The 25,773-nt window shown below is 34.7% G+C and overlaps 1 protein-coding gene across 3 annotated transcripts in view; it reads left to right on the forward strand.

The window, feature by feature from the left end:
* Nucleotides 1–22,910, forward strand: part of LOC145680503 (uncharacterized) — a 184,621-nt gene extending 161,711 nt beyond the window's left edge. For all 3 annotated transcript variants that reach the window (XM_081751094.1, XM_081751092.1, XM_081751093.1), the window contains exon 5: nt 18,034–22,910. In XM_081751094.1, the coding sequence (XP_081607220.1) occupies nt 18,034–22,773 (4,740 nt within the window). In that variant the 3' untranslated portion in view covers nt 22,774–22,910. The remainder of the gene's footprint in view (nt 1–18,033) is intronic.
* Nucleotides 22,911–25,773: the final 2,863 nt, after the last annotated feature.

The raw sequence follows: 25,773 nt of genomic DNA on the forward strand, positions 1-25,773 counted from the left end.
CTGAAAGAGCTTCCACTAGGAGGAGGAAATAAATAATAATAGGAGTAACGATAATGTTTGCCTACTTCTCGTAAACAAGTTTATTGGATCTCAAGTGCAAGGCTTGCCTTATGCATCTCATAAGGAAAGATAGGGAGATTATATATCGAAGTGGAAGATGGCTTATACACCAATCGAAAGCACTAATGATGCCCATTACGAAACTGTAATAAAGATTTTCCGAATGTGTATACTATGCAATTTATATTAATATACAAGGTGTCCAGAAAGTCAGTTGCCACCCCTAGAAATCGCAAACGGTGAGACAGTTTCCAAAACAGAAAAACACATGTTTGATCATTTTAAAAGTAGAATATATCGAAGCAAACTGTGTTGTTCCAGGCCATCTGCAGGATCCCAGGCGGGGTCCAACTCAAAAATTGCAAATGGTAAGCGGGGTCAAGTAGCATACCGTTGGAAAGCTGTTGGGAAATGAAAGAGGACCGAGCAAGTCTCGACTCTCTAAAATTACCCTGTATAAAATGGCGGTCGGTCAAAATGTACATCCTCATTTCGATTCTCCGAGCGCATTCGCTTTCCATTTCGCAATCGGCACTTGTTGTCATTGTGAGACACTTGCACGTATTCGCTGTTCCTGGTGCAATAAACTTTTTATTTGACTCATTTTATACTTGATAATCCAGACGAGCATAAGTACCACTATTGTACATTATATATTAACTAGTCAGTTCTATACTCAAAGATGTCAAATGATATTTCTTTCCTTTTCTTTACTTCTTAATTTTCTTTTATTTTATTATATTTCTTTATTTATTTAGACATTACTGGGCCCAAAGTGCAGAATCTCACAGTAGAGGATTTTCCTTTCTTTATATTGAGTACAAAAATTAAAGTAAAAACAAACTAAAACCCGACTACAGAAAGAAGAACTAAAACGCAAAATGTTCGCACAGTGTTATCGTAGAGCGTCCAGACGTGTTCCATCTACTTAAATTTAACAACAGCTTTCAAAAGATATACTGCTTGACCCCCTTGCCATTTGAAACTTTTTAGTAGGTCCCCGCCTGGCACCCTGCGGAGGACTCTGGGACAAATATCTTTACTTTCAATCATTATACTTTTAAAATGATGACACATGTGTTTTCCTGTTTTGACATCTCTCGCACCGTTTCAGATTTATGGGAGTGGCCATAGACTTTACAATGATGTTTTTGCTGAAATTTTGACCGAGTTTCGAACAGGGTAATTTTAGAGAGTAGAGGCTTGTTCCTTCATCTTTCATTTCCCAACAGCTTTCCAACAATATACTACTTGACCCCTCCTTATCATTTGCAATTTTTTAGTTGGACCTCGCCAGGGACCCTGCAGGTGGCTCTGGGACAATACTTTTTGCTTTGATACGTTGTACTTTTAAAATAGAGATGCAAGGGCTCGGAAAAAAACGGCTTTTTTGAAAAAAAACTCGGTTTTTTCTGTTTCGCTTTTTTGCTTGGGAAATTTTGGGCTTTTTTGAATATTTTGCTTTAAACTGATAAAGCAGACTTTGTTTCACTTCTCTACAACAAAAAGAACTTGTTTAAATAGTGGCTGATGCAGATAATAATATGAAACCTCGAAAATAAACCATGAATTTCAAAAAGATTTTTTAAAATTCTTAACATATTTACATTATGAATTCTAAAGGATTAATCAATATATGTAATAATATTTTAACCTCTTATATACAATAAGTACTTTAAAAAATGATACACAAATAACTAGCAAAATTGTATGTATAGTATTTTTACTTCAAAATATCACACACCCTCTTTTTGAAGCAAAGTAAAGAAAAACATGAGAGAAATCTGCACATCAAGAGCTTCGTTTCAGGTGGTTCTGTACATTCTTCAAAATTTTCAGTTAAGTTTTAATTTTCATATACATTGTATGAATATTTCGAACAAATTTTTCACTGATTGATCACATACGTAATAATCTGTTACCACCTATCAGGTGCTTCGGATCTGCAAAATCGGTAAAGCTCCCAAATTCTGTAATGCACTGACTGCTAGTTAAGCTTGTTAAGAATCGGGAAAGTATCGAATTTTCTGTTCATGGATCATATACGTAATAGACGGTTCATCTGAGCTTATGGTTTCCTAGGCTGTAGAATATATAACCACCATCACGGTTTACCCAATGCTAAAGGTTTCTAAATTTTTAACAAGAAAATTCAACATATAGTTAGGAAACTTTTTTTCTACAAAAATGAAAAACTATGGAATACATTTAAAAAGAGTGGAAGAATCAATCACTGTTTCAATTCACAAGAAAGACGACAAAATTGATTGTAATATTTATCGAGGCATTTCTCTATTAATAAGATTGACCCCATACGCAGATGAAATTATTGGAGATTATCAGTGTGAATTTAGTCGAAATCGACCAGATATTTACCATTTGCAAATACTCGAAAAGAAATGGGCATATATTATCCAGTACATCAACTGTTTATTGATTTTAGAAAGGCTTACAACTCGGTAAGGAGGGAAACATTGTACAACATTCTTACAGAATTTGAAATACCGAAAAAGCTAGATTTATTAAGTGTTTAAATGAATTCCAGAGTAAAGTCCGAGTAGAAAAATTCGAGCTCCCACGCCAAGATTGGCCTGAAACAAGGATATGCGTTATCGCCGTTATTATTCAGCTTTGTTCCGAAGTACGCTATAAGAAAAATCAAAGATAGGAGCCAGGGCCTAGAGTTGAATGGTATTCACCAGGTAATGGTGTATGCTGATGATGTAAATCTGATAGGAGAACAATCGAAAGAAATACAGAGGCCTTATTAAACGCTTGCAGGGACATGAGTAAATGCAGAGAAATCTAAATACAAGGAAGTTCAGAAGGATCGTAATACGGTAAATTATGAGTGCGTTAAAATATCAGTTAATACTTTCGACGCAGTGGGTACTTTTTCATATCTTGGATCAATATTACCTGACCAAAGTCATACCCACAAAGAAATTAAATGTCGACTCAAATCAGAAAATTCTTGTTATTATTCAGTTCAAAATACGAGTATTTTGTCGTCGCGAGTTCTGTCGAGGAATTAAAAGCTTAAAATATATAAAACGATAAGCATGCCTGTTATGCTTTATGGTTGTGAAACATGGTCGTTTACGCTGAGGGAAGAACGCAGACTGAAATTATTTGAGAATAAAATTCTGAGACAAATATTTGGATCCAAGAGGAAGGGGAATGGCGGAAACTTCATAAGGAGGAACTACATAATTTATACGGTTTACCAACATCGTTAGAGTCATCGGGCCGTATGCAGAGTCATTTTGACGTGTGATTAGTGCCATACTAAAGAGTTCGACTAACATAAGGTTCCCGTAGTAGTCAGGCTTTTAGTATGACGTTAATCATACGTCAAAACGACTCTGCATAAGGCGGATCAAGTCTAGGAGGCTCAGATGAGCAGGTCATGTAGCCAGAATGGAAGAAAGTAGGAACGCTTTCAAAGTTTTAACTGGAAATCCAATCGGGAAACGTCCATAGGAAAATCTAGGCCCAGATGGGAGGACAATATTAAGATGGATCTAGCAGAAATAGGAATACAGAGTAGAAACTGGATTGAATTGGATAAGGACAGAAGTCAATGGAGAGCTTTTGTAGCCATAGAGAAAGAGAGAGAGAGAGAGAGAATACATTTAAGTTAAGCACAACTGCACAAACATGAGTGAGTGGTTAGCTTTCACACTTCTATTGTGAAGTCCGGGATTCAACCCCGCATTCGACTATTTTGACAAAAGTTTTTCTTAATTCCATCTGTGAATGTAGAGATAATGCGTGTACTGTGAGTCCTGGCCGACTTACTTTCTAATCGTTTTTAAATCTTTGTTTTATTAATTACCAGCAGTGATGGATTTGCGAAGAGGGTTAGGGTGGGGATGTCTTCCGGATTGAAGCCTCTACCCCGAAATTAAGGAATTTCTAAAACAAACTAAATATTTGTTTTGCCTTTACTTATAAACTTCAAGCTGTCCTCAAATAAAAAATAGGAATTTTTAGAAAAACTAAGCATTAATAAGAAAACCCCTCCGAAAATACTTTTCTAAATCCGCCACTGATTACACTGTTCAACAACGAAAATGTAAATTGAACAAAATCAGCTAATTCTTATTGATTTTGTGGTGCTGATCACGAATTTGAAAGTTATTTTCGAATATTAGCTCTAATTTTCGTTTTACAGGCATGTCTAATAATAACGCTTTAAAAATAAATATATTTGCTTCGTTTGTAGTAAAATGTTACACTGATCCGGCAACATGGAGAAACTATATGAACGCTTGGTTTCATTGTGTTCCTTATCTCAGTAGTGTTCTGCTATTGTTAGAAAAGACAGGTTTAGTGCAGTTATCAGCGTTTTGGGTGTGTAGTGCAGGACATAAAGCACGCAAAAATACTGGTATTTCGAATGTATTTATATACTTTTAAATAGTTGTCGGAACTATTTCAAGTGACATTTTGAAGATTTCAATAAACAAAAATGCCGCGAAATTGTGTAAACAGTGCGGATAGCTTCTGCTACGTGTGTGGGGAAGTGACATTTTCTTCACAAAAGCAGACTATAACACCACTAATAAGAAAAGCCTATCAATATTACTTTGGTTGTAAAATTGGAGACCAAAATAAATCTTGGGCACCCACATTGTGTGTAACACTTGTGCCAGCAATCTAAGAAATTGGATTAATGGGAAGGGGCGCTCAATGCCTTTTGCAGTGCCCATGATTTGGAGGGAGCTAAGCGACCACATCAGAGACTGTTATTTTTGTATGGTTCCTTCCGTCAAAAAGGGAATTTCCACGAAGAAGAAACGGGCCTTGATCTATCCTAACATTCCTTCTGCAATGCGCCCTGTTCCACATGGAGAAGGACTGCCTGTTCTTGACCCACCTAAAGAATACGATCTTTCTTCTGATGATGATCAAGAAGTTGAAGCTCCTGAATCAAGTACTTCGAAGGACCCTACGTTTGTTGTAGAAGAACCTCCATGTGAACCACATAGACTTACTCAAGAGGAACTAAGTGATCTAATCAGAGACTTGGACCTCTCGAAAAGCAAAGCCGAAATTTTAGCGTCACGCTTAAAGCAATGGAATTTATTGCAGGAAAAAGTAAATATTTCAGTGTATCGGAATAGGAAGATGATGTTCACTTCATTTTTTACTATGGAAGACACACTTGTGGCATGTACAGATGTAAATGGTCTCTAATTACGAAACTACGGAGTGGAGGCTCTTTATAGATTCGTCCAAGGTGAGTTTAAAGGCAGTGCTTTTACATATTGGAAATGAACTTCCTTCAATTCCTGTAGGTTACGCAGTTCATATGAAGGAATCTTATGAAAACTTGAAACGTTTACTTCAAGCCATTAAATATTACGATTTTCAGTGGCTCATTTGTGGTGACCTTAAAGTAATAGCACTGTTGCTAGGTATGCAGTTAGGGTATACAAAGTATTGTTGCTTTATATGTGAATGGGAGAGTAGAGATCGTGGATCTCATTACCGCAAAAGTGATTGGAGTACCAGAGAAACTCTTCAGCCGGGAGTGAAAAATGTGCAGCATGAACCACTGGTAGATCGTAACCGAATTTTGCTTCCCCCTCTACATATTAAACTAGGTCTTATGAAAAGTTTTGTTAAGAGCATGAACCAAGAGGATGAGGGCTATAAGTACGTAAGAGGACAATTCCCTCGATTAAGTGATGCCAAAGTTAAAGAGGGTGTTTTCATAGGGCCACAGATTAGGCAACTATTCAAAGATCACAAGTTCGACGATATTCTCCAAGGTGAGGAGAAAGCTGCGTGGGCAAGCTTGAAGAGTGTTTGTTCACAGTTCTTGGGAAGACACCGAGCAACAAATTACAAACAACTGGTAGCAAAGTTGTTATTGTGCTACGAAAATCTTGGTTGCAATATGTCTCTGATGCTCCACTTTCTTCATTCACATCTAGACTTCTTTCCCGAAGATTGTGGAGCAGTAAGTGACGAACATGGTGAGCGTTTCCATCAAGATATTGCAGCCATGGAGAAGAGATATGAGGAAAAGTGGAGTTCTAACATATTGGCCGACTACTGTTGGACTATTGCAAGGGATGCTCCAGATGTAAGCTACAAAAGGCAAGCCAAGCGAAGACGCTCAAAATAAAATAAACATAATCCTGTACAAGGGATCACTTGAAACTTTTGTCTACATTGCAGTGTAGTTCTTGCACAAAAAGGTATTTGTACATATTTTTCATGCTTTGATGTTAATACTGATTTTTATTACGGAATTGTTAATGTTTAACTTGACCACGGTTACTTTATTTTCTGTATCGCTGTAAAACTGGTATTTGCGCAATTTTGAAAAAGGAAGTACAAGGGTATAGAAAGCTATAGGTTAGGGTACTTCTTAACTCCCCAGCTTATCACATCACAGTGAAATAGATTTAAAAAAAAGTGAAATGTAGGTTTTTACAAGGATTTTGTTTAAATGTTCTATAAATATTAATACGTTTGTATATATACAGCTACTGTTGTACAAGGGCGTTTTTTTACAACCTGAGCTAAGAAAATTCTTCTATTATCACTTCCTTTCATATTATGCTTAAATGAATGTAAAAATCGCAATCTCAAAGAATTTACATATTTTCGATCGAAATTTGTTGAACAGTGTTATCAGTATAAAATGGTCTTCAAGGTTGTATCTGGAAGATTATAGCTGAATATACAAACGAAACGAAATATTTGTTATGCCTGTACTCATAAACTTACGCTCTTCTTAAATAAAAGTTAGAAATTTTTAGAAAAAACAAACATTATTCAGAAAAAAACCTCCCAAATATTTTTCTAAATCCGATACTGATTATTTCTATCAAATGGTATTCAAGGTTGTGTCTGGAAGATTATTGTTAAATCATTGCACAGCTACAGTATAACGGAAATGTGGAAGTACGCTGTGACAGATATATTGAAAAACGTACGCTCTGATGGATATATTGAAAAACATAAGTTTAATTATGTGCTAGAAGCTAGAGTACTAAGCTCTAAGAAGTGAAACACGGATGACTAAAAAGAAATTATCTAGAGAAGAAAAAATGTCAATAATTCAGAAGTTAAAATCAAGTTGAATAGCTTCTAAAATTGCTCTCAAATAATACGTACTTTATGTTTACTTTAATTCATAAACCATGTGCTCCCTCCATCATGATGGTGAATTCCAAAGCGAAATATGGCATTCAGGTCATGAAATCTTATTTAACTTTAGAGTATACTATAAGAAAGCTATTTAAACAGAAAAAATATGAAAATGAAAAAAGCCAAAATTTCCAAAATTCTCGTTTTTTCCCCAAAAAGCCGGCTTTTATGTGCAAAAAACCATCGATTCAAAAAAGCCGGCTTTTTTGCATCTCTATTTTAAAATGATCAAACACATATTTTCCTGTTTTGGCATCTGTCTCACCATTTGCAACTTCTAGGGGGTGGAAACGGACTTCTGAACACCTTGTATATTCTTACTACTAGCACAGTACATGCATTCTGAATATTTTTATTAGTTTCGTAATAGGGGTCATTAGTGCTTTCCATTGGTGTACAAAACATCTTGTACTTCGATACATAATCTCCCTCTCTTCCCTTATCAGCTGAAACTACCTCCCCCTTACATGCTTTTCGAGATTTCTTTGATGTATGCAACCCGAGCAAAATATGGTGAATTTTCCATTCTCTTTTCTGTGTAATAATAATAATAATAATAATAATAATAATAATAATAATAATAATAATAATAATAATAATAATAATAATAATAATGTGTAACTCACTTGACTTAAATGTACATGTACTGATAATAATAATAATAAATATATAATAAATTATTAAAATTAGAGGTTTAATACAGGGCCGCCATTTTAGCACCTGTTAGGAACTATGTCCCTAACTAACTAATTCTATGGTCTATGGAACCCTCGTTTACATAAGTTTTTTATTAACTTCCGTCCTTAGTCCTTGGATCCAGCTTCTACTTTGTATTCCTATTTTTGCGACATCCATTAACTATGTCCCTACAAATATTAAAAACAAAATTCTACTTAAACTAAACATTAATATTTATTATTCTTTCGGCACCGCAAATCTGACTTATTATAAATCTGCCCACTTATAATTCAGAAAATATGTTCTACGTTGGTATCTGTACAGTTAAAACTCTATTGGTGTTACTAGTTAAAAAAAAAAAAACTAACTTTTTGTAATTGAAAATACACTGAAAAATTCTTACAAAACAACTTCTAAAATACAAAGAAATTATCTAGCTAAATACGGAAATAACATTGTGTAGTGATTAGGTTAATCTTTATTCACAGCAAATTATATATGGGCATTTTAAAAGAAAGAAAAGTTTGCAATGAACTTCTAGTGACAACGAATATGAATTAATTTACAATTTTGTTAATAACTGTCGCTGTAATCGATTTTCAATAGTTACGTAATTTCCAAATTTTAAATAAATTAAATTTCACATTTTTATACAAGATTGTACTTAGATATTTACACTCATAGTTTATAAAATATTAAATTATTTTCTATTCATGCAACGTTAATATAATAACAACTTCAAAATAGAGTAATGGCCTCGCATCCTTTCTACACATATCATAACATACATCACTACTTTACTCTAATATTGGCCCATACATAAATAGAAATTTCTTATACTATTCATATTCTATAATTCACATAAATACAAATATTACTAAACACAATCTAACTATCTTTTCTGGCCCATTAAGCATATATCTGTACCGGAATCAAGGTAATCAAATCTAATATTTGTGGGAATTAATTTTGTAAACACCAGCAAAAAACAATTCTAAATAAAATAAAAGTATCCATTAAACTGTACTTATTCCATTGATATTTAACTGCTGTGATATATATATATATAATAATAAGTATTGTTTTACGGAATAAAACTTGTTTGAAGAATTTTGTCAATATTATATTTCGTGGTCATTGGAGAAAAAACAAAATTATATTTTAATTTACCAAGACTCTTTCATTTTGCCAAAATATTAATAATTTAGATGGGTAGTAACATATTGTGCAATGCTCAGAATTACAGTCATTTTACTCTATGGAAGGACGGACTAAAATAAAACTAGCCACGAATCATATTTCTTGCCTTTTCCATACGCTCAAAATTCAACTGCTGCCTTGTAAAAGTAATTTGAACTGCACAATTAAAACCTCCAAAACGTTATAACTAGTCATACGTTAATTTTAAAGAAAATTTCAATCAAAATAACGTTTCAGCTTACGGTACAGTCCAAGATTCATTAATCAGCAATAGATGAAACATGTCTGTGATGAAATAATAATCTATCTGCCAGCGGCGTAGCGTAAGGGAACGCATCCCCTGTTAATAAGAAAAAAATACGTATTTCATTATATATAAATTGTTTGCTTGTTATTATCACAATTATTCCCACTGCAATCTTCTGGATGCGCTCTCTCACCTTGACAAGCGGAACCTACGCATGCGCGTCACTCAGATGCACATTTTCTGTCTTTTCTCTTGTCGGATGCTTTGTTCCTTGGGCATCCAGGCCTACTGCAAGCAACGTGGTTTTCGTCTGCTTTCTGTCGAATGCGCATGCCCAGTTACTACTCTCTTCATCCCTTGCTACTCTACATTTTACTTTAGATATACGCTGGCATATTCAAGTATTTCCAACTCTATCTATTTTGAACTAAGCTATAGTTTCTGAACAGAACGTACGAGCGCTATCACGGAGATAGAACAAAACAAAAATGGTTAGTTAATTGTCTTTTTGAAACAAGTCGGTTATGTAAATAATAGTATAAGAATAGTTATGCTTTAATCGTAATGAAATGCATCGTAATTGTAATCGTAATGAAATGCATCATAATTGTAATCGTAATTAAAGGCAAATTATTAATCTTCTTCATAAATATACAGTATGTCCAGTGGCGTTGCTAGAAACTCTTTGAGGGAGGTCACACACACACAAGCATAAACATAAAGCATTCTGTAGAATCACGGTCACTGATCTGGTACGTCAAGAGAGCCAACACTCTTCGCTCCTCGCAAAGATTTCTTGGGCCCTTCAGTCACTGGCACATATCCCGGGGAGATGAGGGGAACATGTCCCCTCCAATCGTGGAACAAGGGGACTGTGCTTCCTAATAATCAGATTTGAAATTGTGAAGATTTGTATGCGACTGCCACAAAGGAAAGTGAGATGAAATTGATGTACCTTGACTTGTTTCATTTAAAAAAAAAAAATTGTATTCTTTAATATTTCATTGTCATTAATTACTGTTAGTCTATTTTCAACTATTTGTTTAATTCCTGTATTGTGATCATCATAATTTTGCTCAAATAAGAGTATTGTTGGCCATACATAGTTGATTTTCTTCCATACTTTTGGGGAAGTCATTATTTATATTATTACAAAACAAGTGTCCTAAAATTTTAATTTGGATCATTGTGGATGCATAAGTAGAAACATATCAATTATAAATATGCATGTATTCAGATTACAGAATGTGTTCACGGCACTGATTTTTAATACTGATATGTACTACAATTTCATCTAATCGCTTACAACAGGTTCACCTCAGAAATCAGATTCATCTACTGTAATTTGGGTCTCATCTCCCCTCCCCCCAGAAAAATCCTCAGATATGCCCTCCTCCCTCAAATCTACCCTCCTCCCAATGTTGAAGACAACTCTGCTCCCCTGATCCTCCACAGCATTGTTTTTCAACTTCATAAATATTTGAATATCGCTTTTTTAAAAAAATATGGAAACGGTCTTACCCGTCCCCCGAATGCTGAAGACAGATTTACTAAACTGCCTTCAGTATCTGGATATCTGACAACGAAATAGATACGCAGAAACAGGCCCCCAGAGTTGGTTTAAGTACTTTCTACTTGCATCTACAAATGATATACGTATACACTCAGGCCCATATTCACGAATGGGGGCCTGAGTTCCGGACCCAAGATGACAAATTCGTAGGGGCGACTTTTTCAAGAACGAGATTGAAGTATGGTATGGGGAGAAATAAGCTGCCCAAGGGAACTATACTGGAAACAATGTTTATACAACAGTGGGGCCGAGTTTTCTCGTCACAACGGTAGTGGCAAGAAGAAACTGAGACAATTGCTTATTGGCTTCTACCCTAATCCACGCATTTGCCTCTGTATGTCCCACTAGGCCACTAATTAGGGAGGCCTCCCTTCTAAATTTTTCATAACTCTATATTTCCCCTCGGAATAGCTATGTATTGCTGATTGGAATAGTATTGTGTCGTGCAAGTGACTAACTTTGGCATCCCCACTTCGGAATACCACGCTACGCTACTGCTATCTGCTCGTAAGAATTTAGTGGTACTTTTGCACTTGAGATATTTCTTCAATTGTTTTATTTAGTGAATTTTGTTCCACAACTTTAGTCCAATATTTGTTTTTGAATTTTACTAATTACATTTCAGATGTATAACGTACTTTACTTCTGCTAAAATCAGCAAAATTGAAATTATCTACAGGAAAAGAAATTGCGTATGACTGGTTTCAATTTAAACCATTGAACCATATGGGAATGTAAATATATACAAGACTACAAATATAATCCACCTAGTTTTAATAATCATCGAAGTTTCTGAGCGAGTAATTTTGAAAGTATTTATAGCAATTAATAAAATCGAATATTTAGAATACGACAATACTAAGATAATATAAATTCACATAATTTAGAAGAATTTCCCTAAGTATACCCATTTCAATAGGAAACAAACTTGATCATTAGTATCACTACGCCCACCTATAAGCTAGTTAAATAACGAGCTGATTAGCTAATTGACTTAAACAAAAACTTTGAAAATGAAATAATTATTATCAATATACGAAATTGGCAACAAAATATGATATTATAAAAATAAAGTAAACATACAATTAAACATACAATTTACATAAACAATTAAAAATGAGTTTCCTATAAAGTTAAAAGTAAATGTAATTTGGAGAACATAATTATAATACATATTATTTAGAAAAAATAAATATTACTCTCACAGATAGACCACTTTATTAAGAAAATCCAACAGTTGTAACCGAAACCTACAAACATACAATCTGATTGTAAATGAGGAATACACACATTAAAATTTATCTATGAGGTTTCGATTGTCTATAAACCGTCTTCAGATAAGAGAAGTAACTAACTTGTAAGAGACAACAGGAAAATATTTATTTTTTGTCAAAATTATTATTATTACTATTATTTTGAATCATATAAAAAGTCAATTTGTTCATGATTAAATAAGCTATATTTATCCTAAAAGCACCAAGATTGGCAAATGACAAAGAATATTGTCCTCTAACTAACTGTAAGTTTTACCTATATTTTACCATATTTTAAAAATGTCAAAAACAGATGTCCTTTTACAGCATTCCTATACCGTTATTAAAAAAAATGTTACTTTCATGTTGAAGTGCAATTGCAGTCTAACTAAGTTGCTATTTGTTCTTTCCTCCAAGTAACGTTACGGAAAACGAAACTGGTGAATGAAGAAATCAGTCCGATAACCTGAGCAAGATACCACTTTTGATTTGCCACTTTTGCCCTCAGAAATACTGGAAAATCTTTCATTATAATTACCACAATTATCGGGAACTAGCTGAAATGGTCGTTCTTTGTTCAATATTTTTCATTTAAGATGAATGACAGATATTCCAAACGGATAGAACTGTCTGGCTTCTGACTTAAGGGGGCAGACTACTAAATATTTTTGAAAAACTAATAATTTTTCTTTTGCTTGTTTTTCGTAAGTGGAAAGAGGTAATAAAATGTAATTTACTACAATAATAGATAATGTTATTCTACACCTGAAAATACGAATCGGAAGAATTTTCAGTGTTGCCATCCATAGAAATTACAGTGTGACCAGAATTTGAATTACTCAAAAATCTAGGTAAAGGCAGCGACTAGAAAAATGAACTCAATGGTAATTGATGACTTATCATGCTGTCTACCTTTCTTGTTTACTACTTTTTAAATAACATTTCTATTTATTTTATAAAACTTACATAAATTATTACAAAATAAATAAGTTATTACAAAATAAGTAGAAACATTTTTTTAAAAAGTAGTAAACAAGAAAGGTAGACAGCATGATAAGTCATCAATTACCGTTGAGTTCATTTTTCTAGTCGCTGCCTTTACCTAGATTTTTGAGTAATTCAAATTCTGGTCACACTGTAATTTGTATGGATGGCAACACTGAAAATTCTTCCGATTCATATTTTCAGGTGTAGAATAACATTATCTATTATTGTAGTAAATTACATTTTATTACCTCTTTCCACTTACGAAAAACGGGCAAAAGAAAAATTATTAGCTTTTCAAAAATATTTAGTAGTCTGCCGCCTTAAGAAGCCTGTTGTCGAGAGTTCGGTTTCACTGGAGTTCCAAAACTCTTCCTTAAGTGGCCGGCCCTTCGGTAGAGGAAACGGTAGATTTCTCCCCATTTTAAGATAATCTTCTCTTACGTTGATGAATTTTCACCAAATCATCTTTAACTGACTTTTCCCAAGGTTGATACCTAGCTAAATTTCCTCTTGTATTCGCAATAGTAATTTCATCCCATTTCATACAAAATGTTATACAATCACAAGCGTTAAACGCTAAGTCATTACTGTTACAAATGGAATAACAATTTATTTGAGAGATATCGAAAAGAATGTATTTTGAAGGTTTAGATGTATTTTATTGACAAGTAGAATGTTAACATATAGAATGTGATTGTAGCAAACTATGCCAGAAGATTTTTTTCTATATATTCAAAATTTTCCTATTTTCCGTAAGATTTCACCGCGCTAAGTATACCTTTTTTCCCCTATTTCCTAGTTATGTTAACTTTGCTTAGCTTTGGGGCAAAGAGTCGGAATTTAAACAAACAATTTGTGTTTAGACACAGAAATAAATATTTGTAAGCTCAGACAATTTCAGTTTGGATTTGTAGTTTTTCATTTATTTTTATAGTAATATATATTTTCATCTATCCATAGTTTTGCCACAATCTCCCACTCTGACAAATACACCGTCTACCACTGAAAGCATTCATCGATAATTATACCATATTTCTACAATGTTTTTAATTCCAGAGTTAATTATACATTGGTCAATTTCCTAGAATTCAATGTAGACCTCACAACATAAGTTCTCAATAGATTTAGTTAGCATAATAACAACACAACAATAATAGTCCGTAGTCTAGGTTAGTTTTCTTTACTGTATACAGGTTGCAGTCGTATAAGTAACTAGTTTTTAAGTCACATCTGCACCACATTTTGAAGCCTCATTTTATTGGTTTGTTCTTTATATTATGCCCTTTGAATCTGATCATGCTTTCATCTATTAATTGTTGTTTGCTTGGTTTCCTCTGAAAGTAACGATTGAAGTGATCTATCACAGGTCGTATCTTGGAGGCTTTCTCAAAATTCGGGTCAGTTCTTGGAAGCATCTCCTTATTATTTGCAAAGTGTATCGCATTTCTTATTAATTCGAAACGTCTCCGAGGCATGACATTATGATGCGTGGAAGTCAGGATCAGTAAACCAATAATCTCTCAAGGATGGAACAACATGGTAATCATCACCAAATTCATTCCCAAGAACTCACTTACTTCTTCCACAAGATTTCACATTAATTCGGCAAGGAATGTCCTTTTGTTTCATATATAAAACTTACTGTGCTCTACAATAAGTGCTACCAATTCATTAAAATCACAAATTTTTCCAAATGTATCTAAGGAATCGGGCTCCATGTTCATATTTACTTAGCGGTACTCATAATCAATAGAATTCATCTGAAATACTGCTCTACCAGGTTTCCATTAGAACACGAGTTTTTCCTTCTCGGTTTTTCTTGCACTGGCACATTTAATCCTATGTTCTTCTGATGAACTTTTACTTTCTGACCATGTTAATGGAACAAAACTGTTGAATATCGGTGATCACTCAAATTATAACTTCTTCGCCTATATGGTCGGCATCATCCTCAAGAAAGTCTAAATCCTCTTCATCAAGTCGTAGATTGTCTTCATCACCAGTGTCGTCCGCAAATAATTAGCTATTCAAGGTACTCTTCCCTGGTGGCAAAGAGGCATTCAGAAGAGATCAGGTTATATGGAATATATTCATGGATTAGCCAAAAATCAAACCTGAAAAATGTACGGAAAAAAGTATTGGACACAATTGTGAAAATGTACTTATGCAAAATTTTAATCTCGTTCCGACCATCTCCCGCAAGGGAAAACACAGTTTATTGAAAACTAGCAAACATAAAAGGTTACAAAGAGTGAAAAAGTGACCTGACTGGACTGGGAGTCGAACCCGGGATCTCTGTCATACCGTGCCGATGCGTTAACCACTACGCCACCCAGTCCGCTTCCCAGAACAGCCAAACACTCTCTCACTCCTGCAGTCGGTGCTCTCCACTCAGACCACATGGCTTGTACTACAGCCTAGCTGCCGTGCTTGGACAATCCAGTCTCCATATATTGAGAACACCTTTTAACAGTTGTGATTTCATATACTAATTAATATATGAATTAATATATATTAATTAATTAATATATATTAATTAATTAATATATATGAATTAATGTGTGAATTAAGATATATTAATTAATTAATATATATGATATATAATATATATATTTCAGACACATTTTTAAATTTTATAGAAAATTTTGAAATTTCGTATTCATGTCTCACCCAAAACCAAATTTTCTAGTCAATCTGGCAACGTTGCCATCCCATAAATGTAAAATTCAAGTTTATTTAAATAATTCTTGTACCGTTTACAATCAGCATACGAAAAACGAAACATTTTTGACGATATGTTACAATTTTAGGATGGTTCAAAAATATGGGACACGGTGTTGTGAAAGGGTTAAAGTGGAATCCAAACAACATAAATTCTTACCGGAAATCGAACCTGGGCTTTCCACGCAAAATGTCACGTGTATTAACCATATTGTCATGAGTGAGTTCTACTGCCATAAAGAATTATGACTACTTCCAGATAGAAAGAAAGAATTTATGCTTTAGGCTTATTATATTTAAGTTATTATACAAGATCTCCTTGGGCATGAGTATTTTTATTCCACTGTTTCATTCGTAATTGTTACCTATATAAAGAATATTTCTAAACTTCTGCTTTAGTCTACAGAACTTAAATGCAGAACATAAAATAATTAAAACAATAAAATTATTGAACAATTAGATGATTTTACGTCCTGAGAACTCCGATATAAGTTAACAAGTCTCACTACTTGTATTCAACTTTAGCTCTTCGTGATAAGAAGGTAGTTTTGATCTTGCGAGCGACTCTGAGAACCCATGATTATAAAAAAAGCAAATAAAATCTCCGAGAAAGTCGGGAAAAATATTCTTCTACAGTCAAAAAAGGAAAAGTATAATGGGTGTTTTCAGCTCATTTTCCGGTATCTTTTCTTACATTAGGACGCAATGTAGTACGGTTGTAAACTCAAGTTATAATCTTGATTCAATGACAGGAAAGCGATTTTTATTACAACCCACTGTAATTATTATTATTATTATTATTATTATTATTATTATTATTATTATTATTATTATTATTATTATTATTATTATTATTATTATTATTATTATTCTGATTATTATTACTACCTTATTTTTTATGGAGATGTTTCGAAGAGTGTTTTGAAATCCAATCAAAGTAAAATAATACTGTACATCATACAATATATACATAATAAAGCCTGTTCAAGCTAGCTACTCATACATATTTTATATTTACATGATTTTAGAAATTGCAAAATACTACATTAAGTTACTATTTCTCTGTTGTTTGACTGCCTATGGGCAATCGCAATATAGGCAAATTTCATTGTAGATATTTAACTTATATGTTTGACAAGTTATCAATTTAAATTGTATTTATCAAATTTATTTAAATGCATTGTCATGTTACAATCTCAATTAAAGCTGTAAAAAAATATTCTTTTAGATGCATTTGTAAACTATACATAAATGTGTAGGTGGGTCCTTCATCATTTCTCCACGTAATTCTCATTGAGATTCAGATATTTGTCCCACCGTTACACCAATTTGTCCAAACTCTTTGCCAAAAAATAAAATAAAATAAATAAAAAAATTTAAAAAAATAAGAATCTGTCTATTTAGCTCTTTCCCCACATTTCGCTTCACTTCTTCATTTATTCCGAAACGTTCATCGGAAGTGTAATGATCGACAAATGTCTCATCCTCTGTCACAATGCACATGAGGAATGCATTGCTATCATGCTGGCATCTCATTAAACCTTCAAGGCTGCAACCCATTCTCATCTGTCGATTATCGCCACTCAGTTGATGAGGAACCCATCGTGCACACACTTTGTGGTATTGCAGTTTCTCGTGAATGATGTGATGGACTGTTCCAACAGAACTGTTCAACTTTTCTGTAACTTCATGTACCATAATTCGACGATTTTCTTGAACAAGTTCATCCACCCTGGCAATGTTCTAGCCCTGATCTTTTTGCAAAGGATTTGGACAAATTGGTGCTACGGTGGGACAAATGCCTGAATCTCAATGGAGATAATGTGGAGAAGTGAGGAAGGACCCACCTACACATATATGTATAGTTTACAAATGTATATTGAAAAATAAAATTTTTACACCTTAGGACAACATACATTGAACGTCCCTAGTAATATCTCTTGCTATTATTCCTATAATTATCTTTCATCCTGACAACTAAATGAGTTCCAAATTATCATAAATATCAAGATAAAAATCTTTTCTGCACTTATATTGAACATAAAAGATTTCTTAGTTTAATAGTTGTATAAATGTTATTGCCATAAACGTTGAGAAATGTTATTAATGGAACTTCTCATGTATGTATTTTTTTTTCATTCCAGGCGGCAGCAGCCGAGGTGAAAAAAGTACCGGTAACTGCGTCAGCCACTTTACCTCTCCCGGACAGCCAAATGGACATAAGAGCTTCAGAGAGAAAACCACCAGCACGACGAGAAAGTATGTTACTTCGGATTAAGAAGCTAGGAGGACAATCATACGGAAGTCTGGACAATATTCTTGGAAACTTGAGAAAGGGTAACGGGAACAGGTCGAAGAAGAACGAGCAACCTAATGGAAATGGTCACCAAGATTCGCTTGAGTCTCCTGAGTCGGCAACGACAACAGTTCAAGCAACAAAATTCAGTCCCAAACTACCAACCAATAAGATTGTTGACAAGCTTGTTAGTAGCCAGGTAGAAGAAGCGAATGGTAATCTTGAGAAATTGTCTCCAGACACTAAAACTGATCGAGAACCTGAACTTGAGGATCATCATCTTGCTGCTATGGCGCAAAATGGTTGTAGTAAGTCTTCCGAATCAGTCATATCTTACGTAGATGTTGACGAAACAAGTCTTCAGACGGATAGTAGTGGTGTCGCTGGTATAACTGAAATATTAGTAGAAAATGAACATTACGAACGTGGTTCGCAACTTAATATTAGAGAAGATAATGAGAATGAAGTAAAAACTGTAGATGAATCAGTAGAGGAGAATATCAGCAAAGGATGTGAAGATACAGAAAAATCTGAGGAAGTTGAAGATACTAACAGTGAAGAACGGACTACTCCTTCCGATTATGACTCTCAGCAAAAGTCTTTAACGTTTTTACCAGAAGAAGAAGAGGTTTATGAAGACATGAAATTCAGCGGAGTTAGAGTACTCAAGAAGCAAGATTCTGAAGACCCAGCATATGAAGAATTTCGGTATGATGAAATTAAATTCTGCCCAGCTGTGGACGGAAGAGGTAAAGATGATGAGCCAGATCTTCCTCCGCGACCCTCCGGTTCACGGAGTAACGAAAACTACAAATCAAAGAAAAATAAATCAAAGGACAAGAAGGAGGAGCGCAAAAAGCAAAAAGAAGCTCAAGTGTCATCTGAAGAGGCAAGAGAGAATAATAGAGGCCAGCTTAAGAAGAGAAAATTAAGTTTCTTACGAAAGATGCTCGGTCATAAGGTGAAAAAGGACGTGAAACCTGAATCTCAAGAAGGTGAAAAACCAAAAGACGGAAAAACTGAAGATGAAGTCGAATACGAGACCGTGGACTATTCATGTGTTCCTAACAATGATACTGAGTCTCAAACCAAGTCGCCGGTATTTGGAACGAAATCATTATTAAGAGAAGATACTATGAATGAGTTGAAAGAAATACTTAAAGAAAAACAACAAAAAGGAGAGATGGATAAAATCATAATATCTATAACACAAGAAGATGAAGATGGAAAGAAAAAGAATTATGGTAATGTTACCACAGAAGATCCAAACAAACTTGTCACTGTTATAGCAGTTTCATCGGCGGAGACAGACTCGCAAACAAAGAGCACCAGATCCCCTGTACCAACACCAAGACAGACTAGAAAAAACACAGTATCTTCTTGTTCAAGTTCAGAAATGGACAAAGATTCGTTGTCCTCTACAAGCACACCATTAAATAGCATTACAGGTAGCAGCCAAGATGAAGCGACTGAGAGATTTAAGGAACAGATGTCAATAGAAGTGCCAGTAGAAAGACAATCTGTCTCGTCATCAGGACTTAAAGGTGAAGAACGTATTAAAATTAAGCCAATTGGTGATGATGTAAAAATTGGCGTTAAAGAGGATAAGCGCACATCACAAGATGACAACTCTTTACTGAAGCTACTTTTGTCAGATGATGATAGTGAAAATGACAAAAGATCATCCATGGGCTCTCGCTGTTCTCGCTCCAGTATTGACTATCAGAACCAGTTGCTTCTTCCAACAAATGTCAAGCCTCCTAAACTTCCTCCTCGCCACAATTTAAGACCACCGTCTCCCTCTCACGATATTCCTAGAAACAACTCCCCCATCTACAGAACTCCAGAAGAAAGAGAACAAATGGAAGCTGCTTTTATTGCAGCCACAGCACGGAACAAAGAGGCACAACAAGAAAATCTAGATGACGTATCTTACATCAATTTCAGAGAAATATCAGCACTTCTTTCCAAAAGGCAGAGTGGATGCTTTGAAAATGGTGGTTGCTGTGTTCACTCCAGTGGATCTGATATCACAGAAGACGCAACAAATCGCAAGGCAAATTCTCTTGGGTATCTATTCAACAACCAATCGCAATCGCTAATTATATCCGAAACCGATGCAGCAAAGAGATCGTCTTTATCTATTTCACTTCAGCCAATCAATACCTCTCAATTTACCCGTGAAGATTGTGAAAAATTACAAGTTGAAAGTTCAAGTGAAAATCAAACTTCTAAATCAGAGGTGATGGAACAAGAACCGAAAAAGAAGCCGGATGACTTAAATATGCTTCTCAATGAGTTGTCTGAAATTACAAATTTGCCTCTATTACCTTCAACGCAGGGTACGAAAGATGTCATTCAACATAATGAAGTAACTTTCAATGGCGCCGAACTAGAAAATGACAGTCTCCCTCCGATTGAACGCGGAGAAATCAACCAAATTTTCCAGCCTAAGAATATTCCGGTGTCATCAGGGCCTGACAGTATACTCATTACAGAACCAATTAGACACAGGAGAAAGTCAGATCCTGACTATGACATTCCGCGTCCTCATCACTCAATTGGAATGCGTCCTCCAAGTAATGATTCAGACGAAGCTATTGAAGCTACATATTTCTTCGGACAAGTCAATCTTTTTGACGATGTGTTCCCTATTAGTAACAAGGAGTCTCAAGTTAAACCTTCACAGTCAGAGGATGCTTCTACAGAAATTCCAATTAACAAAGATGAACAAATAATTGATGAAGTCAATATAGAAAAATTACTTGAAGAAAATCCGTCCAATAAAACCGAACCTACTATTATCCCAGATTCTTTAGAAGAAAATTCAAGTCCTTCGCCTGATTCACTAGAGGCAGGTAATGAAATTAAGACTAGTTTTACGTCGCTTGAAAATGATACAACAATGATGACAGAGGAGATAAAAGAAACATCTCAAAATAAAGATTCTAGATCATTAACGCCAGAAGATAAAAATTCAAGACCACTGACACCTGAAGATAAAAGTTCAAAACCAGAAGAGAAAAACTCAATATTGTCAACACTGACAGATACAAAATCAAGACCATTAACACCAGAAGATAAACATTCAAGGCCCTTAACACCAGAAGATAAACAATCAAGACCATTAACACCAGAAGATAAACAATCAAGGCCCTTAACACCAGAAGATAAACAATCAAGGCCCTTAACACCAGAAGATAAGAATTCAAGGTCATTAACATCAGAGGATAAAACATCAAGGCCACTAACACCAGTTCAAAACTCAGCAGCAGCAGAGTTACCTGAAGAAGAAGTCAAAATAGTAACATTTTCTGACTTATGCAAGAACACAGTGTCCTCAGAGGAACTTGTGCATGCTGATCGGGTTTGGATAATAGACGACGATTGTTTGAGTGATGACCTTAACGATGTCACAGAAGAATCATGCTTTAAAGAAAGTGAAGAACTTAAAAATGAAGAAGTAAACGAATTGAAAGAGGAAAACACTAGCGAGAGTTCATCACAGGAAGAAACAAGTGTTAAGGAAGATCTTACCAAGGATGCCAAAGAAGATAAGAAGACAGATGATAATGCAGAAGAACATATATCAGAAACCAAAGAAAAGCTTCTAGTGTTGGAAAGTGAAAAAGATACAAACATTTCAACTATTGGTGAAGAAAAATCAGTTCAGAATCGTGAAGAGAATGCTACTGTGGATACAGAGAATTATTTGGTTTCGGAAATCAAAGATTTGTATCCTACAGAGAGCGCAAAAGAAATAGAAGCTGCCAACAATCTTAACAAGGATACTAAAGAAACGACCAAAAGTGTATGCTTAACAGATAGTCAATCTACTGTGCATACAGAAAGTGTCGGTAGTTTTATCATTCCATCGTCATCAAACATTTTTATTGACGATGAGGAACATGCTTACGAGAATCTGGAACACACTTACGTGAACTTAGAGGACATTAGTGACGAGGAGGACAATGGTAAAGTCGTTGCAATTCCATGTACTCTGATCTCCCAAGATGATATAGATGAGGAAGAAGAGAAGAGAATTTATGTTAATGTTGATTGCTGGGAGGAAGAAATGATGGAATTGAGAAAACAAGAAGAAAAGGAAGCAGCACAAACATCTAAAGCAGAATTACTAGAAGGTGAACCAGTTCAACTTAGACAGAAGAAAACAGGAACTAATGAGAGCTCTGTTCGATTGAGTTTTGCTCTAACAGAAACGGTACTTGTTGAAGAAGAAATGGTAGCACAAATGAAAGGTTCCAATGAGCAACTTGATCAATTTCAAACGGTAGATCAAAATGAATTCCGCGATCCTTCTGCTATTGGTGAGAAACCTTTACATGAAGACAATGTGCCATTGAAATCCTCATCAACAACTTTCTTAAGACCAGGCACAAGTGAACTTAAGAGACCCAGTCAAATCCCAGCGATCGATGATATGCGCTGTTCAGGTATTCTCGATCTTCAAGATTTCTTAGAGACATGCGAATTTCCCGGTATTGAAAAGCCACCTGCTATCAATAAGTTAGGCCACAGTGTAGCTGTATCGAAACTTAAAGAGTTCTTAAACGAGGAAACAGATTAATTTAAACAAAATGTTTAATGTTTATACAAATAATTTTTATTTAATTAATAATTATTGTAATAATCACATAAAACAGCACATATACCAAAGTCTTTTTTATGTTCTACATAGTCATGTGTAATAATATTGTGAATATATTTTTCGATAGGTAGTTCTTATGAAAGCTGTTACATAAATTTTGGCTATTATTTGTTCGAATTAAGCTAATTCGACTTCGGAAAATAGAACTTCTATTCACATTTTGTATTTTTATCATTAATTCACATTCTTTTGATTACGCTTATATTATCTATCATGTTTCAAACAATGCTTTTGTTAGTATTTATTTTCTTTGTAATTATACACATTTACTTGTACAGAAAAAGACTAATAAATAACATGTGTTTTACATTATGAAACTGTTTTGCATTTGATCTCTCGTTCTTTGAAATATTTTACAATCATATGCAATTTTAATTTTTGCCACGCGAAAGAGTAATGAGCCTTCGTATAAATTCAACTTAAAGTTTAGTCACTGAAACTAACAATCGAAACAATATTTTGATTTCTGACCAGATTTAAATTTAAAATTTAGGCTACCTAGCGGCGGCAAGCTAATAATTACATAAGAGTATTCAAATGTTTCGAAACTACTTTCACAGGCTGCCACAGATGACAGCATGAATGCATGCACAGTGGTTAAAAGACGAACATTGCTACTTAATATACAGAAGGTTGTTCGGTTTATATCTGACCAGTTATCAAAGTATACCTGTCGTATGAAAAGCCATGTCACCATCACCATTGGTATTCTGTTGGGCCACCAGCATAATCGACTATCACCAGACATTTAAATTTTCACAGTTGCAGCAGGCATAGAAATTTCATCTCGTTCGTCACTCCAGATTTTCATACGCCAGTGAGGAAATATGTTGTAGATGTCTTTTCAACAGTCCATTAACAAATACGAGTAAAAAAAAATGAATCATATTAGAACATAACCTATGTTTAACTATAAAATAAAGGAAACAAAGATTCATGGTTCATGAAGAATGTCCCTCGCAAGAGGCTGAAATGAAATAAGCATCTAAATCGATTTGGGATGACATCAGAGTTTTTCACAGGAATGTCATAAAAGGGAATAACACATTCACACTTTTCCTACCCCATATTACGAGACAATGTATACTTAACGAGTGTGTTTCTTGCCCAGAAAAGGATTATCATACTTCCTATTCCGCTTTCTTTACTAGTTTCCGACCCTTGGATTTCTTCCTCTTTCCGAAGATGAAGTATAGCAAAAGTTAGCCTCATTGACAATGTGAAGAAGATACGGAGGAAATTGCAAAAGGTCCTTTGTAAACTCCAAGAACATAAATCCCTGCATACGTTCTAGCTGTGGCAACAATACTAGGAGTTGATTTTTGTTGCACAAAGAGGTTACTGTAATGAAAATACAACTCACTATAGGTCCAGCTTCAGAACTTTCTGATACATTTTCGTATGTCAGTTTAAAACTTGTGAAATTTCGTTTGTTGGTAAGTTTCTTTTCTTTCTCTCTCTCTCTCTCTCTCTCTCTCTCACACACACACATACACACACACACACACAATCAATTAATCAAATACCTTTTTATTTGTTCGCTTGCTCCACTCGCACTTTTTCCAGTTTTCCTAAAAACATTACAAAAAAAAAATGAAACTAGAATGTGTTACCAACTGGGAAGCTCATTTGCAGGTCTCGAAACACACTAGTATGTTTACATGGAAAGATTTCTCAGTAGTGTATCATAGACTTACATTAATTGTAACAGAACAAGATGGTGGAATGCACGATAATAATTTCCATCCATCAAATTTTATTTATTCGAAAGCATTGCAGAACTAGACAAAGATATTTCCACATTATAGCTAACTAACTAACTCTATGGTCTATGAAACCCGGAGGTTCAATGCCGCGTTCACAAAAGCTCTCCACTGACTTCTATCCTTAGCTAACTGCATCCAGTTTCTAATTTGTATTCCAATCTCTGCGAGATCCATCTTAATATTGTTCTCCCATCTGCGCCTGAACTTCCTAATGGTCATTTTCCGATTGGTCTTCCAGTCAAGACTTTGAAAGCGTTTCTACTTTCTTCCATTCTAGCTACATGACCCGCCCACCTAAGCCTCCTAGACTTGACGACCCTAACAAATACTTTTAGTCTATGTTCTTCCCTCAGACTAAGCGACCACGTTTCGCAACCATACAGAACAACAGGCATGATTATCGTTTTGTATATTTTAAGCTTCAGATTCCTCGACAGAATTCGCAACAACAAGAGATTTTGAACCGAATAGTAACACGAATTTCCACATTATACATAGGATATTAATAAATTATTCCAACAAACTGAGAAAAGTGATATGCGCCATATTCTGAGGTTATTGGTTCGAATCCTATGGATGATCTTTTGGATTCTCGTCATCTACAGTTACAAATTATTTTTTTCTTTTTTTTTCATGAAAAAGCATTGGTCTTGTAGCCATTTTTGAAGCATTTATGTAAACCTTTTGATTTATTAGAAATAGCAGATCTATTTCTTTTAACCATAACATTGTTTAGTCAACCTTACTTGTTGCCTTGTTGTTGCCTTTCCTTTTTGCCATCTGTTATTTTTCTACTTGTATCAGACAACGTTTCTTGGCTTCGTCGTGTTACTAAGGTGTACTCGAGGACATTGTTTGTATATTAAACTTTTTTATGAAACAATCAGCGGACACTTAGCACTCTTCAAGCTTGGAACAACCATTTCATCAATTACAAGATTTTGTAATGTTACTACTTCTGCGCTCATTTCGAAGTTGGATTTCGTTTATGAATTTCTGTTTGGTTGTATGAGGTTTGGCTTTCCAACTTCGATTTCCTCAGACAGGAACCACGTATAGAGCTTGAGGTTTTCACCCCTGCACAGATGTCTAGACTCTCCTTGACTACCTGTCACTATCTGACATTATTAAGAGGAGAGTCCGAGCTTTAAGG

Source organism: Thermobia domestica, chromosome 3, assembly GCF_964235325.1.
Source record: "Thermobia domestica chromosome 3, izTheDome1.hap1.1, whole genome shotgun sequence".
In the NCBI taxonomy this organism is placed as follows: Eukaryota; Metazoa; Arthropoda; class Insecta; order Zygentoma; family Lepismatidae; genus Thermobia; species Thermobia domestica.